This window comes from Chelonia mydas, chromosome 12, assembly GCF_015237465.2.
Source record: "Chelonia mydas isolate rCheMyd1 chromosome 12, rCheMyd1.pri.v2, whole genome shotgun sequence".
In the NCBI taxonomy this organism is placed as follows: Eukaryota; Metazoa; Chordata; order Testudines; family Cheloniidae; genus Chelonia; species Chelonia mydas.
Window position 1 is genome coordinate 6,304,510 of NC_051252.2, and position 16,199 is coordinate 6,320,708.

A 16,199-nucleotide genomic window follows, 5' to 3' on the forward strand; every position below is an offset into this window, starting at 1 on the left:
GTCAGTGCTCATCAGGTGCCTCAATATGGGTGTCTGTTGAGTAGGGATCCAAAGATTTCTGAGCACACAAAAGCTGTTGTTTTAAGTGAAGGGGTAGGGTGAGCTTCCAACCCCTGAGTTGTTTCCAGGGAGCAGGATGAGTTTAGAACATGTTGCAGACAGAGGGCTTTGGCTGTGCATGGGATAAACTGTCTCTTGCTTCCTGCTGGGTATGTGTGGATTAAGGAGCTCCAAATAGCCCAAGAAGTACTTGCTATCTCTTACCTTCATGGATGCCACCTGCGGCCTAAGAAGAAGTAGATGCTTTGAAGAGCGAGTGCCATGGTTTCCTGAGATGCCTGTAAATCAACACAGACGACCTGAACTAATTCTTTTGCAAGCAGGTAAAATGCGACAGAGAGAGCTGCCATTTGGAGCAGGAATAGAATTTGCTCCCAGATTCCGCCTTTTTGTGATGCTCCAGAACTGCAGGACACAGGAATTGACTTGCAGGCATTTGGGAACGTGGGATAGCTGCATGGGCACAGGGATTGGGGAGGAGGGGATGTATGAACGAGCAAAAGGTACAGCTGCACGGTAGTTGGGTATACATGAATCAGTGCAGGGTACATGTGTGTGGAAGTAGGGCTCAGCTGTCTGAGCACAGGTATCTGGGTGCCGAGCATGTGTGTATGGGCAAAGAACACAGCTGCAAAGGGACCCACTTATCTGAGACGATCACATCTGTCTGCAGTCAGGCCACAGCTGTAGCAAAGCAAGTTCCTCTGGTTCTGACTGTTTGCATCAATTCAAATTTAGCGCCCCGGGAGCATATTCATGCCACAAGGATCTAGTCACTTTTCCATTAGCGTTTCCATTAGAAGACATGCTATTGTATTTTTAAACCGACATTTCATGTCTTACGTCCTGGTTTACTTTGTGTGCTGCTGAAACTTGGCTTACACTTTATCAGCCCAAACCTAAAATATTTCTTTGAAAGCTATACAATAGCTACATTGTTTTTTAAGTTTTGGAGCAGCCAGAGAAACTCAAATCCATGCATTGCTTAACTTTTAGAACCAGTTTGTCCTGTAGACGGATTTAGGTCTACAGTGCTGTCTAGTGGTTAGAGCAGGGGCTGGGCATTAAGACTTCCAGTTTCTGTTTCCAGTGGGTGACCGTGGGCAAGTTCTCCCCTCTGTAAAATAGAAACAATGCTACTAACCTACTTCACCAAGTGAGGAGAGTTGTAACTGATTTTTGTAAAGTGCTTTGACAACCTCGCATAACAGTGGTGTTAGTGCAGAATATTCCTATTTCTCTTTCAACTCTGTAGTTGATCGGGCAGTGTCTTGGAGTTGCGGTTCATTTGCTTCCTCTTTTAGGCTCTGATTCAGCCTTAGTGGTTGATCTTACTGTGATGGGTTGGACCCCCTCTTCTGGGGTCCCACTGAGCCTGCCTGTCCCACCAGCCTGGGTTCCCCTTACTCCGTGCTGCTGTGGCAGGCTCTCAAGGCCCCTTCCAGCACACACACAGGTAGGGACACACCCATCTGTAGAATCACACTGAGTGTGCAATCAGCTCTCTTGGGGAGGACTCAGCTCAGGGAATTGCCCAGCACTTTGGTGCACACACCCTCCGGAGCGTAAACCCAAAATTATATTGTCTTGGGCTGTATAGAGATTTATATACTGTAAGCTCATGAAATTCGTTCCCTCCTCAGTGTGGAGGAAGATATGCCCAACCCCCGCCCCCCCCCCCCCAGTTATGAATTGCACAAACTGGGTTTTGGAATAAACAAAAAACAGGTTTGTTAACTACAAACGGTACATTTTAAGTGATTGTAAGGAATAGCAAATAGAACAAAGCAGATTACTGAGCAAATAAAACAAAACACGCAAACTAAGCTTCATACACTAAGGAATATTGGCTACAAATAATGATTTCTCACCATAAATGTTTCAAGCAGATTGCAGTTTCTTGAAGATAAACTGCACTGTTTGCAGCTTAAATCTCCAGGGATTCCTTCTACAGGCTGACCTTTCTCGCCTGGGCTCAGCCTCTGCTTCCTCCCAGCTTAGTTCCTTTGTTTCTTCAGATGTTTTCAGCAGTCTTCCTTCTTGGGCGGGGAGTCAGTGGAGAAGAACCCAGATTAACTCACTCCCCAGCCTTAAATAGGATTTACAGATGGCGGGAATCTTTTGTTTCCTTCCAGTGGAAAAATACCAGATCAAGATGGAATCCCGTACCAGGTGACTTGATCACATGGCCTTGCAGTGTCAAAGTAGCATCCCAGGAAGCTTCTCAGGAAGGAGGGAGATTAGTATCCCCAAAGTCCTATTGGTCTTCCTAATGGCCCGTCCCGGCTGTTTGCATACTGTCTGGTGGGCGTTCCTCAGGTGAAAACACAGTTGTAATTATTTCCTACTCAAGGAATGTAGTCAATAGTCAATAGAAATAGTCAATATTTCTAACTTCAGATACAGAAATGATACATGCATACAAATAGGATAATCATATCCAGTAAATCATAACCTTTCCAATGATACCTCACATGACCCATCTTGCATAAAGCCTATTTTAGTTATGCCATATTTATGTCATACCAATATTCCTATGAAGAATGTAATGTCACACTTACATATATGAGATGCAAGCTCTAACACAGTGCAGATATGAGTGGCAGTCTTAAGGTGCAGTTACACTTCATCTCTCTGCCTCGCTTTCCCCATCCATAAAATGGAGATTGTAGCAGTTACCTTCATCACAGGAGTTCTGTGAGGACTCATTGGTCAGGCCTTGTCTACACTAGAAAGTTTTTTGGTATAACTTTAGTTTTTCCTCCATAAATTGCCTTGCATCCATACACACAATTTCTTTTTTCAATGTACCTGGCGTATTATCTTGCTTTAATTAATCCTCATTAGAAGCAACCTAACTCTATTCTAGAATGAGTTATACCTGCATAACTCTTTTGTGTTAACTCTACCGCTTCAGACAGTCTATTAACTGAATCACAGCTGTGGTTCATGCAATCGGACTTCTATCCCTTCCTGTTCACTCCACGGGTCTTGCATGGGCGTGTGGTTATGCTCAGTACCAGTGTTGACACAAGAACAAATGGATATAAACTGGCCATCAGGAAGTTTAGACTTGAAATTAGAAGAAGGTTTCTAACCATCAGAGGAATGAAGTTCTGAAACAGCCTTCCAAGGGAAGCAGTGGGGGCAAAAGACCTATCTGGCTTCAAGATTAAGCTCGATAAATTTATGGAGGAGATGGTATAATGGGATAACATGATTTTGGCAATTAATTGATCTTTAACTATTAAGGGTAAATAGGCCCAATGGCCTGTGTTGGGATGTTAAATGGGGTGGGATCAGAGTTACTACAGAGAATTCTTTCCTGGGTGTCTGGCTCGTGAATCTTGCTCACATGCTCAGGGTTTAGCTGATCGCCATATTTGGGGTCAGGAAGGAATTTTCCTCCAGGGCAGATTGGAAGAGGCCCTGGGGGTTTTTCCCCTTCCTCTGCAGCATGGGGCACGGGTCATTTGCTGGAGGATTCTCTGCACCTTGAAGTCTGTAAACCATGATTTGAGGACTTCAATAGCTCAGACATAGGTGAGAGGTTTTTCATAGGAGTGGGTGGGTGAGATTCTGTGGCCTGCGTTGTGCAGGAGGTCAGACTAGGTGATCATAATGGTCCCTTCTGACCTAAATATCTATGAATCTATGAGCTTCATCTATGTTAAAATGGCTGAAAGTCACAGGAATGGTTTGACAAACACAATAGGTAAGGGGGGCAGAGTTACAGAGGAGGCTGTGGTCAGAAGACTGGCTGTGTAAAAATGGCCCTTTTTTCCTTATCAGATCCATATGGGGAGGGGATGATGCATAGAGGACATGTTTATACTGTGCAGTTCGGACACATATGGCGCTAGGAGATACAAATCTTGAAAGTCTTCTGCTTAAGATAAAGGAAGCAAAGTACAGACAACGATTCATGGGGACTCTGTGCAGGCATATAGACCCCCAAATCCTGAAGAGAAGGTGGGCGAGGGTCTTAGAACAAGGCAAGAATTGAGGGAAAACATGCTTAATAGCTATTGGGCTTCAGTCCATAAAAAGGCGAATAGTAACCAGGTATTTGGTGTAATAGTTAATGTGGAAGTAAGACAAGGCCGGATCTGGGATGAGAACTGGTTAATCATCACTGGACTGTTTTCAGATAAGCAGGACGCAGCTGTAGAGTGCTAAAGGGAGTAGCTAAAGGGAAGCATTGGACATGGTCATTTATATTACGTTCATACCAGAGCACTCGAACACCTCTTTTAAATTAAAAGATGACCTGCTCTTTCTCTTCCTTCCCTGCCAGCCAGAAGCAGGCTTAGAGGGGTTGGGTGTTTTTTATTAACGAATCTGTGAGACTGAGGGTATTCTGTGAGACTGTGGGAAAGCCTGGATGAAGTTTTTGCATTTAGCTCTGAATGTGGTGAGGATAATTCTTGTCTTATATCCTCCGGCAGCATATGCTCCATTCTTGCTCTAGTTCCTGGGAAGGTTCTGTCTCCTTTGTTCATGAGATTACACCCCTTGCTAGACAGTTTCATTGTTCCAGTGAAATGCAGCTATCAGGGGAGGTCACAGTTGCAGAAGGATTGTGGATCTCACAGGTGACCAGGACCAATACCATGCAGGGCTCTGGAAATCGGGACAGCTGCCTTGAATTGGTTTCTGTGTTCAATGGGGAGCCGGTACAGAGGGTGGCATAAGAGGGTGTTGTGTTTCCAGTGACCTGTGTTGCTACGCGGGTGGGTTGCTGTGTTCTGAACCAAGCTGGGGCTTCCTCGGGGCATGGGCTTCCTTCCTGGATAGAAGGAATTGCAATAGACTAGCTTAGATGAGGCCGGGGCTGCATTTGATAGGATGAGGTGCATTCACTTGGACATCACAGCTGGTAGTGAGCATTTCTTGCTGCTGTAGCTACTTGCGTGTCCAAGGACAGTGCAGGGCCTAGTGGGACCCCAAGGCTGTGAGCTGATTTCACAATCGGAGGGGAAATGCCTTTTCTGGAAGGGATTATTATGGAGGACGAGAGCTCATCGAGTCACTTCTCCCTTCCCACTAGCATCGCTTCAGTCTTCAGCTTCATCCAGCTGCTCTTCTCCAGGTGCAGGTTTTAGAGACGCAGTCAGACAGCTTGGGGACGGAGCTGACATTAAGGAGATGCAGAGCTGGCTGTTATCTGCCTCCTGCTGACATTTCAACCCGTGCTGTGTCTCCCACTAGCTCTCCTGGCAGTTTCATGTCTTCACCAATGGGTCGTTCTAGAAAGAAGTAAAGATACAAATTTCTTCTCTGCAGGCGACAGGATGCTTGGCTGGATCGAGAGAGTGGTGCCTCACCCTCCTGGGGCCCCTCACCAGCCACCCCTAGTGGAGAACGGAGACAAAAATGCAGAACCCAGGGTGATAACTGTCGCACCCAGGCCTGGAGGGGCAGAGCAGGTGAGCCGGGAGCAGCCAGGGGAGATGGGGGAGCTCAGGGGCTGGCCGCTGCTAGGCTGGGTGTACAAGGGGCACCAAGAGTGCGATGTGTGCGCATCCCGCTACACATCCGCTCGCTTGTTAGAGAGAGGGCGGGTTACTTGTCAGACTACAACAACCCCAATCCGCAACCAAACGGACGCTGTCGATGAGACTCGTCCTGGAGACTGGCCGAGGCAGGGGAAGGCAGGTGAGAAAAGACGTCTCTTGGCCAACAGGGTGAGTGAGGCTTGCACAGCGCATGCCAGCTGCAGGATACACAGCTCTAGCTCGAGCTTTCATTCTCTTGCTTTCATGAGCAGTTTCCCAGGCACTGTTTGAAACTGCTGCACCTTTGTGTCAGTTCATGAGAATCGGGCAGTGAAACGGACTAGAAACAAAGGTCCTGATTCTCCGGCTGGAACTGCATGGGCAGACACTCGCGCCCATTAACTTACATGCCGAAGTGGTTCCAAATGCAATATATGGATCCATCTGTAAACAAAGGTGAAATGGGACCAGTCTATATTCATTGTCCAGACGGTGGGAACTGTAGAAAAGGAGCATAGAGGATGAAGTCATTTAGATGTTAATTGCGGTTTGATAAGCTCAGGTCGATTTAGGAATCATAGAATCATAGAATCATAGAATATCAGGGTTGGAAGGGACCCCAGAAGGTCATCTAGTCCAACCCCCTGCTCGAAGCAGGACCAATTCCCAGTTAAATCATCCCAGCCAGGGCTTTGTCAAGCCTGACCTTAAAAAAACCTCTAAGGAAGGAGATTCTACCACCTCCCTAGGTAACGCATTCCAGTGTTTCACCACCCTCTTAGTGAAAAAGTTTTTCCTAATATCCAGGGATGGATGTTGTGACATAACTTTTCACCTGAAATCTTTCCTTTAATGTTTTAATCCCTAAAAGCTGCCAAAAGGAAACTCCACATGTCCAGGAAAATCTTCCAACTGCGGTCAGATAGAGGGTGAGTTCCTGAAAACAACGTTCCTGCAAAATCTAAACTTCATAAGTGAAAATAGCAAGAGCTTATGGTAGGTATCCAGAGCATGGCCACTCAGCCAGCTTGGGAAGGGCTCCGGGGTCAGCTACTGGCTACTCATCTCTCCCCCCTGCTGGAAGCCAGACATTCGGAGAGGGTTTTACCACGTAGCAGAGTCTACTAAGCAGCCATCATGGTCCCACGGCAGGACTCAGTGTTTGCTCCCTTTACGGCAGCTCACCTGAGACTTGCCCGGGAGGCACCAGCTCTAAAACAGAGCTTCCTCCATGTCATGCCACTATAGTTGTACTAGGATTTCTCAGCCAGAAGTCACTCTTACACGTACATTGCTCACCACTGCCCAGATACACTCAGCCTTTCAGCCCACGCCTCTAGTCCACACCACACCCTCCGGGCGGTGTCTCTGGTAGCCGGTCACCGCCTTGACCCGCAACTTTCACTCACGTATATGAATTCCGTAAAGGTTGAAGGGATTCTCCTGGCCCAGGGTGCCTCAGATGCAGAGGTGTACGACAGCGTGCTTGCTCCCCCCCGGCACTCGCAGTGCTGTCGCAACATCACCAGGCAGAGGCCTGGTCCTGTGGGAGCCTGGGCCGACGTCAGCACAGATCTGCATGCGCAGAGCTTTGCCAGGGTGCATGAGACCGGGCTGCACATCACCACTGGTGTTACCTGACAGAATCTGGCATCTCTGCACACCGCGAAAACCCAAAGAGATGGTGATTCGAAAGGGTATTTAAAAATGCATTTCTTGAAAGCAAACGGTCGGGCTTGTGCTAACAAGATATAGCTATTTAGGCCACCAGTGGGCCTTCTACCAAGTGTTTTTTTATTTCTTTATTTTTTGCTTTCATTTAGGGGCAGGGAAGAAAGTGACATTCATCACAGCCCAGGAGCCAGGCCCATCATCAGTGTCTTCAGCTGAAAGGTGTCTTCCTCTTTTTCTCTCACTTTCTCTTTCTCTCTCATACTCGTGGCAGTGAGGAGTTAGGGTTGGAAATACCAGCTGAGAGAGGACTTTTAACAAATATGAATTCTGACTTCAGATAAGAAGCAGGGCTTTAGGTAGCTGCTAGACATCCGGCTCTGGGGGGCGGGGGTCTGTGTGGAGAAGGAACCCTCTGCACCCTGATCTCCCCAATTACATACCAAAAGGAGCTTGGTTGCCTCCATGGCATCTCCCTGGTCTCACACAGTCCCCTCCATGGAGGTCCTCTTATGGGCAAGGAGTGGAGAAAGGGCACGCTCAAGAGGAATGGGCAGGCCAAGGGGAGGGCCAATGGAGCATTATCATCTCTCCAGCTCTGTGGAACTTACTAAGGAAAGGTGACACAGCCTGAGGTTGCATTATCTTTTGCCCAGAGTCCCCTCTGCCCTGGGGATCTCCCTTTTAAGGCTAGGGTCTCTGGGCCTTGGGGGAGTCTCTGGTTGCATGGCTCTTTTGGGCTGGCTGGGAGTTGGAGAGGGACCGATGGGGACACATTGCTGGAGAAGAACTCTCAGTGACTGGCCCTAATCGCCTACAGCTTCCACAGGGTCCACAAGGTTTCTAGACAGGTTTCAGAGTAACAGCCGTGTTAGTCTGTATTCGTAAAAAGAAAAGGAGTACTTGTGGCACCTTAGAGACTAACCAGTTTATTTGAGCATGAGCTTTCGTGAGCTACAGCTCACTTCATCGGATGCATAGCATATCGTGGAAACTGCAGAAGACATTATATACACACAGAGACCATGAAACAAAACTTCCTCCCACCTCACTCCCCCGCTGGCAACAGCTTATCTAAAGGTTTCAGAGTAACAGCCGTGTTAGTCTGTATTCGTAAAAAGAAAAGGAGTGCTTGTGGCACCTTAGAGACTAACCAGTTTATTTGAGCATGAGCTTTCGTGAGCTACAGCTCACTTCATCGGATGCATAGCATATCGTGGAAACTGCAGAAGACATTATATACACACAGAGACCATGAAGCAAAACTTCCTCCCACCTCACTCCCCCGCTGGCAACAATGTGCACATTGTAAGATGAGCTGTTGCCAGCAGGAGAATGAGTTTGTGTGTGTGGTTTTTGGAAAAAAGGGGGGGGTGTGGGGGGGGGGGTGAGAAAACCTGGATTAGTGCTGGAGGTGACCCACCTTGATTATCATGCGCATTATAAAGAGGGGTTTCAAAGGGGGATGGGCTGTTGCCAGCAGGAGAGTGAATTTGTATGTGTGTGGGGGCGGGGGGGGGGAAGGGTGAGAAAACCTGGATTTGTGCTGGAAATGGCTCTACTTGAGGATTACTTTAGATAAGCTGTTGCCAGCGGGGGAGTGAGGTGGGAGGAAGTTTTGTTTCATGGTCTCTGTGTGTATATAATGTCTTCTGCAGTTTCCACGATATGCTATGCATCCGATGAAGTGAGCTGTAGCTCACGAAAGCTCATGCTCAAATAAACTGGTTAGTCTCTAAGGTGCCACAAGTACTCCTTTTCTTTTTAAGGTTTCTAGAGGATCCTGTGATCTGCTCCATGGAGGAGGGAGTGACTTCTTTGTTGGGTCACTGTGGGGGAATCTCCACAAGGGAAAGCGTATGAGATAAACCGTCTCCTGCAGTTTGATTAGCTTGGCAGACCCTAGCCTGTCCATTCTCTTGCAGTGCTGGGAGGGGTGTACTTTCATGGCTGTCTCAGGAGCTGGGGAAGGTAGTCCCTCAGCCAGCCCACAATCCAGGGATGCTGCAGACCGTTGGAAAGAGCTTCGAGAACAGTTTGGACTACCCTGATCAGGTACGGACCAGAACCAGATCAACGGGAACACTGAGTAACGGCATTTGAGTTTCATGCCATAGTTCCCCTATTGTGAGCGGTGTGTTAGCCAGCGGCTTTAATCATGGTTTTGTGTGTTCCCTTCAGACTGAAGTCCAGAGCATAAAGGAAGATGACGACCTACTAGGTAACATTTTTAATAATGATAGAATATCTTAGCTTTTACATCGCACTTTTCATCAGCAGAGCCCAAAGAACTGTACAAAGGAGCTCAAGAGCATTATCCGTGTTTTACAGATGGGGAAACTGAGACACAGAGCAGGGAGGTGACTGGCCCGAGGTCCCCCTTTGAGCTAGTGTCAGAGCCAGGATAGAACTAACATCTCCCGAGTCTTAGTCCGCTGCTTTAGACACTTGGCCACTCTGCGTAAAGGTGGATGCAGCTGCAAAAACAGTGAAATATCCTCTTCTGTCGTCATAGGCTCACAATGAACTGCAGCAACTCACCCATCCTGCAGGCTGGCCACGCTCGGGAGGGAGCATGTCACCTGCTGCTCTTTAGGGGCTTGGACGGATTATACTGTATCCTCAGCGTGCTCCAGTATATCTATGGTCATTGTCTTGCCCACCCCATGTGTGACTCCTCTGGAACTGGGACTCCAAGCAGCACCGAGAGATGATCCCAAGCTGTCAGGGTGCCTGTGTGTGTGTGTGAGAGAGAGACTGTAACGGACAGTGCTCAGCTCCCTGGAAATATGCCTGATCCTGAGCTCTACAGTAATGAGAGCTGCAGGGATGGTCATAAGCACCAGTAACTCACAGCCTGATCTCTTCAGCAGCAAGCCTGGCTGGGAAAGTAAAACCGCTGCCCAGTCTCTCCCGATAAGCTATGGGACTGGGAGAGGATTCCCCATTCTTCTGGGAGGCCTCTCGGTGCTTGATGCCCCGTCTTGGTTCCTGTTCACACAGATTGTAAAACCAGTCTTGCGGCAACTGGGAGCAGACCTGAAGTGACAATTTGGGGGCAGGGACTGTCTTTCTGTTCTGTTTGTACAGTGCCTCGCACCATGCGGTCCTGATCTCTGACAAGGACTCCTAGATGCTACAGTAATACAAATAATAAATACTAGCCGCTGGGAAGATCCAGGCTGCACAGTCCTTTAAAGTCTCCATTCTCCCCAGTCAGCTTGTATTGTTCATTAAACCAGCCCATTGGGAGTGGTGCCAGGTCTGAGCTCTGAGCAATGCTGGGTTCATAGAATCATAGAACCATAGAATATCAGGGTTGGAAGGGACCTCAGGAGGTCATCTAGTCCCACCCCCTGCTCAAAGCAGGACCGATCCCCAATTAAATCATCCCAGCCAGGGCTTTGCCAAGCCTGACCTTAAAAACTTCTAAGAAAGGAGATCCCACCACCTCCCTAGGTAACGCATTCCAGTGTTTCACCACCCTCCTAGTGAAAAAGTTTTTCCTAATATCCAACCTAAATCTCCCCCACTGCAACTTGAGACCTTTACTCCTTGTCCTGTCATCTGCTACCACTGAGAACAGTCTAGATCCATCCTCTTTGGAACCCCCTTTCAGGTAGTTGAAAGCAGCTATCAAATCCCCCCTCATTCTTCTCTTCCGCAGACTAAACAATCCCAGTTCCCTCAGCCTCTCCTCATAAGTCATGTGTTCCAGTCCCCTAATCATTTTTGTTGCCCTCTGCTGGACACTTTCCAATTTTTCCACATCCTTCTTGTAGTGTGGGGCCCAAAACTGGACACAGTACTCCAGATGAGGCCTCACCAATGTCGAATAGAAGGGAACAATCACGTCCCTCGATCTGCTGGCAATGCTCCTACTTATGCATCCCAAAATGCCATTGGCCTTCTTGGCAACAAGGGCACACTGTTGACTCATATCCAGCTTCTCATCCACCGTAACCCCTAGGTCCTTTTCTGCAGAGTTTTGGGTCAGAAGGGTCTGATCTCCTGTACATCACAGGTCCCCAACACCACCTGCAGAGAAAACCCAGTGACTGATGGGGGGGTTGTGGGTTAATCAGCTGTGGCTAAAACCTATCAGGGCCCTTTGCAATCTTGTCTTTTGCATCGTCCCCATTGTTTGTTTCAGCAGAGCTGGTTAACTGTCCTGATGCTGTCTTTTTATTACTTTCCCCCTCAAGAGATAACAACCCTCGCTCCAGATGAGGATGAGCTTCAGGATCATAGCGAGTTGCATTCCAGCTCAGATAATAATGCCTCAGAAAAAGGGTAAGTTCCCTTAAGCCTCCCGAAAGCTGTGTAGCATGGTAGCACCTGTCCATTTAGTCACTTTCCTCTTTTATTTCAAGCACATGAGGTTATCCATTGAAACTCTAATCTGATAGCCACCCCAAGCGGGTTTGCCCCCTTCCCTCTTGACTAGCAGCCAGACTGGGTTTAAAATGCTCATGACTGCTGTGCTGCTGGGGAGATTGGGATAGCGCGTTGCTCTGAAGGTTAATGGAGACGGTGTGTGGAAAAAAATCTACCCTTTTTATTCATTGAACTGAAAACTGCCCGTGTCTTTACCTCTTGCTCTAAGGGAAGGTGGGCCTTCCATATTGGCTTGAGTGCCCAGGATTGAACGAATACGGAGACTGGATTTCTCTTCACATCCCATAACAGGGGAATCTCTGTAGGGCAATGCTGGGATCATGGTTGCCACAGGGAGTCTGTCTCCAGAGTGGTGATGCAGATTTGTTTAAAAATCCATTTGTCCTTAAAATCTTGTCGTGGTGTCTTGCCTCCGGATCCTGTGACTCGCCGTGGCCTTCTGTCTGATATACTTCACCGCGGACAGTGTCATTCTTTTCTTACACTGCTGGTCCTGGGCTGCAGGATTGATGTAGCTCTGCATTTTGCTCAGTGAATGCAATGAGGTACAAGTAAAGTACAGAGCCCGGGACAGGCAGGGTGCCATTGGAGAACCAATAACAGTCTCATCCTGGAGGAGGCAAAAGCAATGCCCAGTATTTCTCTTTAGTTTGATTAGCAGAGAGGGAGAGACGGGTGCCCCACACGGCCCATATATTTTCATTAAAAAGTATGGCTCAGATGTCCCCAGAGACACCTAAGGCAGCGAGGCACTTAAGCCCCATTCAACAGGAGGGCACCCAAGTCCCTCAGGCTACTTAGCAGATGGCAGCCCATCGCACTTCTGATCCTTCCTGCTCCCGGTGAGTTTAATTTGGCAGCGCAGAGAAGTTTAGTGATTTGCTCAAGATCACACAACCTTTGTTCATGATGTGTCAGTAGCAGGGCTGGGGGTAGAACTGTCTGATTCCCTGGTGTGGACCCTGATCTAATTTTGGAGGGTTTATAGGGTTGGGTAAAATATAATCTGTCTACTATGTCTGCTCATAGAAATAATAATGGAAGCAGTATTGAAGCGGTAACTGCAAGCAGGAGAGCACACGTAACTGGGTTCCTAGGCTTTGCTAGAATAAAAAGACCCAGTGTAAAAAGCTTGATTTTAGTCAGCCACAGGCTGAATTTTAAGTGAAATTAATGCAGGTCTGAGGACTGAACCCTAGATCATGAATGATACCTTCTTATTAGATGTAACAAACAAGTGACCACAGAAGCACAGGTACACCGCAAGTTGCCCAAGTAAGAGGAAGTTTGGGGGATTTTCTGCAATGTCTTGTACCGTAGTAACTAGGCAGTTAAACCACAGTGATGCAGATGGTCTATTAAGAAATGGATTGACTCACATTGCTTAGGTCAGTGATCGGAAGTATAATTATGGACACCCAGATTATCACATATGGATAATAGGCAGGTGTTAACTTTATTATAGTCACAGAAGAGCATCAAAAAGGGTTCTGTTTCTCAATGGTTACATAAAGAATGGGTATAAAAGACGTGACTTAGTTCCCTAAATTCTGGGTGCATTGGAGTCTCGAGAAGGTGTAAACTAAATCAGTACCAACACTCTGATGTGCTCCACTGACTGGTCCTCCTAGCTTTGTTTCTAATGTCTCCAAAGGTTGTAAGTATGCATAATGCAAGCCTGTATGTATGAACAATGTAGGAAACACTTCACTGTAGTTATCTGATTCATATACTTATGTATATAAATTTTTCTGTGATTTCAATAATTGTCTATATTAGCTAAATCTCATCGCGTTGCTGGGTGCTTCACCAGTTTCATCTTTTTAATTAACGCTAAGTAGCCACCTGAATAAAGAACCTGCTGTTTGTGACGAGTGCATGTTGCACCCCAGTAAGCAATTTTATAATTGCAATAATCAGTCAGGCTACACTGGATGTCCACGCTTAAAGACGCTTTTCTAAATCGCAACCAAACTCCCGCACACTTGGCTCTGCAGAACTGGATTGGAAATTTTATGAGAACAGGTTTTTGCATAGTGTTTTGGTACTTCCCCTTCTAGTCTAACTCAAATTTGGGAAGCACAGAGATGTAGACGACGATGAAGCTGAGTGCACGTGTGCGAATTCCAGGGAAAGGCTTGGACGTTTTGATTTTGCATGAGGTCTTTTGATGGGGCTTATTTTACAAAGTCGGCTTGCCTGGCACTAGTATTTCTGATGGCTCTGGTTGGGATTTGTTGGTAGACTAGTGTGAGAATTCTGCTTTCTTCCCCCCTGAGCTCTACCCTGTCTCAGGTAATTCATCTGAGCCTCATTCACCCTTCTGTCTGTCATGCCAATTTCACTCTTACTCTATGTATAAACCTGCACTTAAGGCTCTGTTGTTATATTGATCCCCAGCTAGTCTCTATACGTGTATAACACTGATAGGGATTTAGGGCCCTTTGCTTGGGGATACGTGGCCTGGAAAGCAATGGAACAGCTGAGTTCTGGTGTGGGGAGGTCTGACCAGATGATCTAATCGTGCCAAGGGTGGCTCTGGGGTTCTCTCTGCCTGCTGCAAAGAATTGCTGCACAGTGACTGCCTCTGTTAATGGGGTGAAATTCTCTCGCCTCTGATGTGCAGAATGATCTAATGGACCCTTCTCGCCTTAAACTCTCTGAATCCATGTAGCCGTGCAGGAAAAGGGGGTGATTTGGGGGTGAACCATGGCTGACCATTGGTATGACCATTGGTCCTGTGAACTATGGAGATCTGCTGGCCAAAACACCCACAGAGAAGGGATATAGAGGTTGGCAGATGGCAGTACCACCGGGAGGAGAGTGCCTTGCGGAGATGCTTCGGGTCTCTCTTCTGTGCCCCAACTCTGGGTTTGAGAGGGGAGAGGGGAGAGATTCTGTCCTTTCCCCAGCCTCTGCAAAAAACCTGATTGTTTGGGCTTTCCACAGCAGCCGAGGCTGCTTGGCCCTTCGCGGTCGAGAGCAATCTTCCAGGGCCCGGAGGAGAGAGCAGGAGAGGAGAGGGGAATGGATCTGCTCCAGCTCTAGTGAGGGTAGAAGGAGAACTGTCCTAACTGTGGGTGATCTCTCTCTGCAGGACTGGCAGCAGGGTGATTAGCTGGCTGGTGCAGGGATTTGGGAAAATGATCCCGCAGCCGGAAAACATGAACAAGCTTGAGGTGAGTGCAGCAAAGACAAAGAAGAGACGTAGTCACGGCAGCACAAGAGAAACACCAATACACGTCATGAGCGCACACATCCCAATGTGTAATGACGAGCCCCACTTTTCCATAGGCTTACAGGTGTACACACACACATACACACACGCAGTGGCTCCCCTCACCCCTTCTTCCCCACAGGTCCCTGCAGGATGGTCACTAGCCCTCTCCTTGTCTGAGATTACTGAAACACAGAGGAGGAAGATGGAAGGACTAGGGACTACCATCGTCTGAGGCCCCTTGTAATTACAGGCGTTTGCCCACCTGATCTTAATGGACATTCTATGCTCAGTGACAAGCAAGGAAGGCCCTGGCCATATGGCCGTGGGCAAACTTGCTTCCCTGTGCCAGATTTGATGCAGGCAAAACTCCCCAGGGGAGCAGAAATCCGTGTTAAGCATCTGCTCCATGCACTCATCTGGCTGCTGTTGTTATTTTTTCTGGAATCCCCACAAGGTGGAATCTACCAGCACCTATGGAGAATTCCAAACACTGATCAACCTCAGAAGAAAAGAATGCCAGCGTTGTCGATTTCTCCTGTAACTACTTAGTTCAAATAGATCTTTATTCCAGCCTGTGTGATCCTTTTCGGGTACTTATGCACTATAATAAGACAATATGATCCATATAGCCTCCTGTTCTCCAGACCGTATAGCAGTGGTCCCCAAACTTTTGAGGGTCGCGCCCCCCCCTTACCCCTGTTCGTGCCCCCCTGCCTCCCTCGGAGCTGGGCCAGGAGCAGGGCTGCGGCTTGGGTGGGGGAACATGCCCCACAGTTTGGGGTCCTCTGCTGTATAGGCTCAAGCATCAGCCTATGTTGTCATAGAAAGACCCCTGATAATGATGACAATAATACCTAGCACGTCACATCAGAAGATCTCAAAGCACTTTACAAAGAAGGTCAGTATCATTACCCCCGTTTTGCGTATGGGGAAACTGAAGCACGGATAGATGAAGTGAGTTGACCAAGGTCACCCAGCAGGCCAGTGGCAGAGCCAGAAATAGCATGCAGGCTCCTGCTTCCCAGTCGTGTGCTCTATCTGCTAGGCCGTTAATGTTGATATTTTGATCAGTTTAGTAACTTCTTTGTACGGTCTCCAGAATTTGTAAAGTTACTTAAAATAATTTTTTTGAGACCCCCACTCCTTCTTTGTTGTTTTAAGACATTGGGATAACAGGAACTGCTCAACTTGTAGCATGGGACAGCTCCCTGTATCGCTCTGCCAGACAACTGTGTCATCAAGAGATGCTGTATTCCGTGCGTGGTAGCCCATGCACACACAGACACATACACAAGTCCTCTGACCCTCAGGAGTGATGGTATCCTCTCGATCTCAAGCACACTCCACCCTCA

The 16,199-nt window shown here is 47.7% G+C and overlaps 1 protein-coding gene across 1 annotated transcript in view; it reads left to right on the plus strand.

The window, feature by feature from the left end:
* Nucleotides 1-243: 243 nt before the first annotated feature.
* Nucleotides 244-16,199, plus strand: part of CNGB1 (cyclic nucleotide gated channel subunit beta 1) — a 96,304-nt gene continuing 80,348 nt past the window's right edge. The window contains exons 1-8 of the mRNA XM_043526465.1: nt 244-383; nt 5,347-5,489; nt 6,430-6,487; nt 7,382-7,451; nt 9,155-9,284; nt 9,411-9,450; nt 11,435-11,522; nt 14,725-14,806. Coding sequence (XP_043382400.1) covers nt 269-383; nt 5,347-5,489; nt 6,430-6,487; nt 7,382-7,451; nt 9,155-9,284; nt 9,411-9,450; nt 11,435-11,522; nt 14,725-14,806 — 726 coding nt within the window. The 5' untranslated portion in view covers nt 244-268. The remainder of the gene's footprint in view (nt 384-5,346; nt 5,490-6,429; nt 6,488-7,381; nt 7,452-9,154; nt 9,285-9,410; nt 9,451-11,434; nt 11,523-14,724; nt 14,807-16,199) is intronic.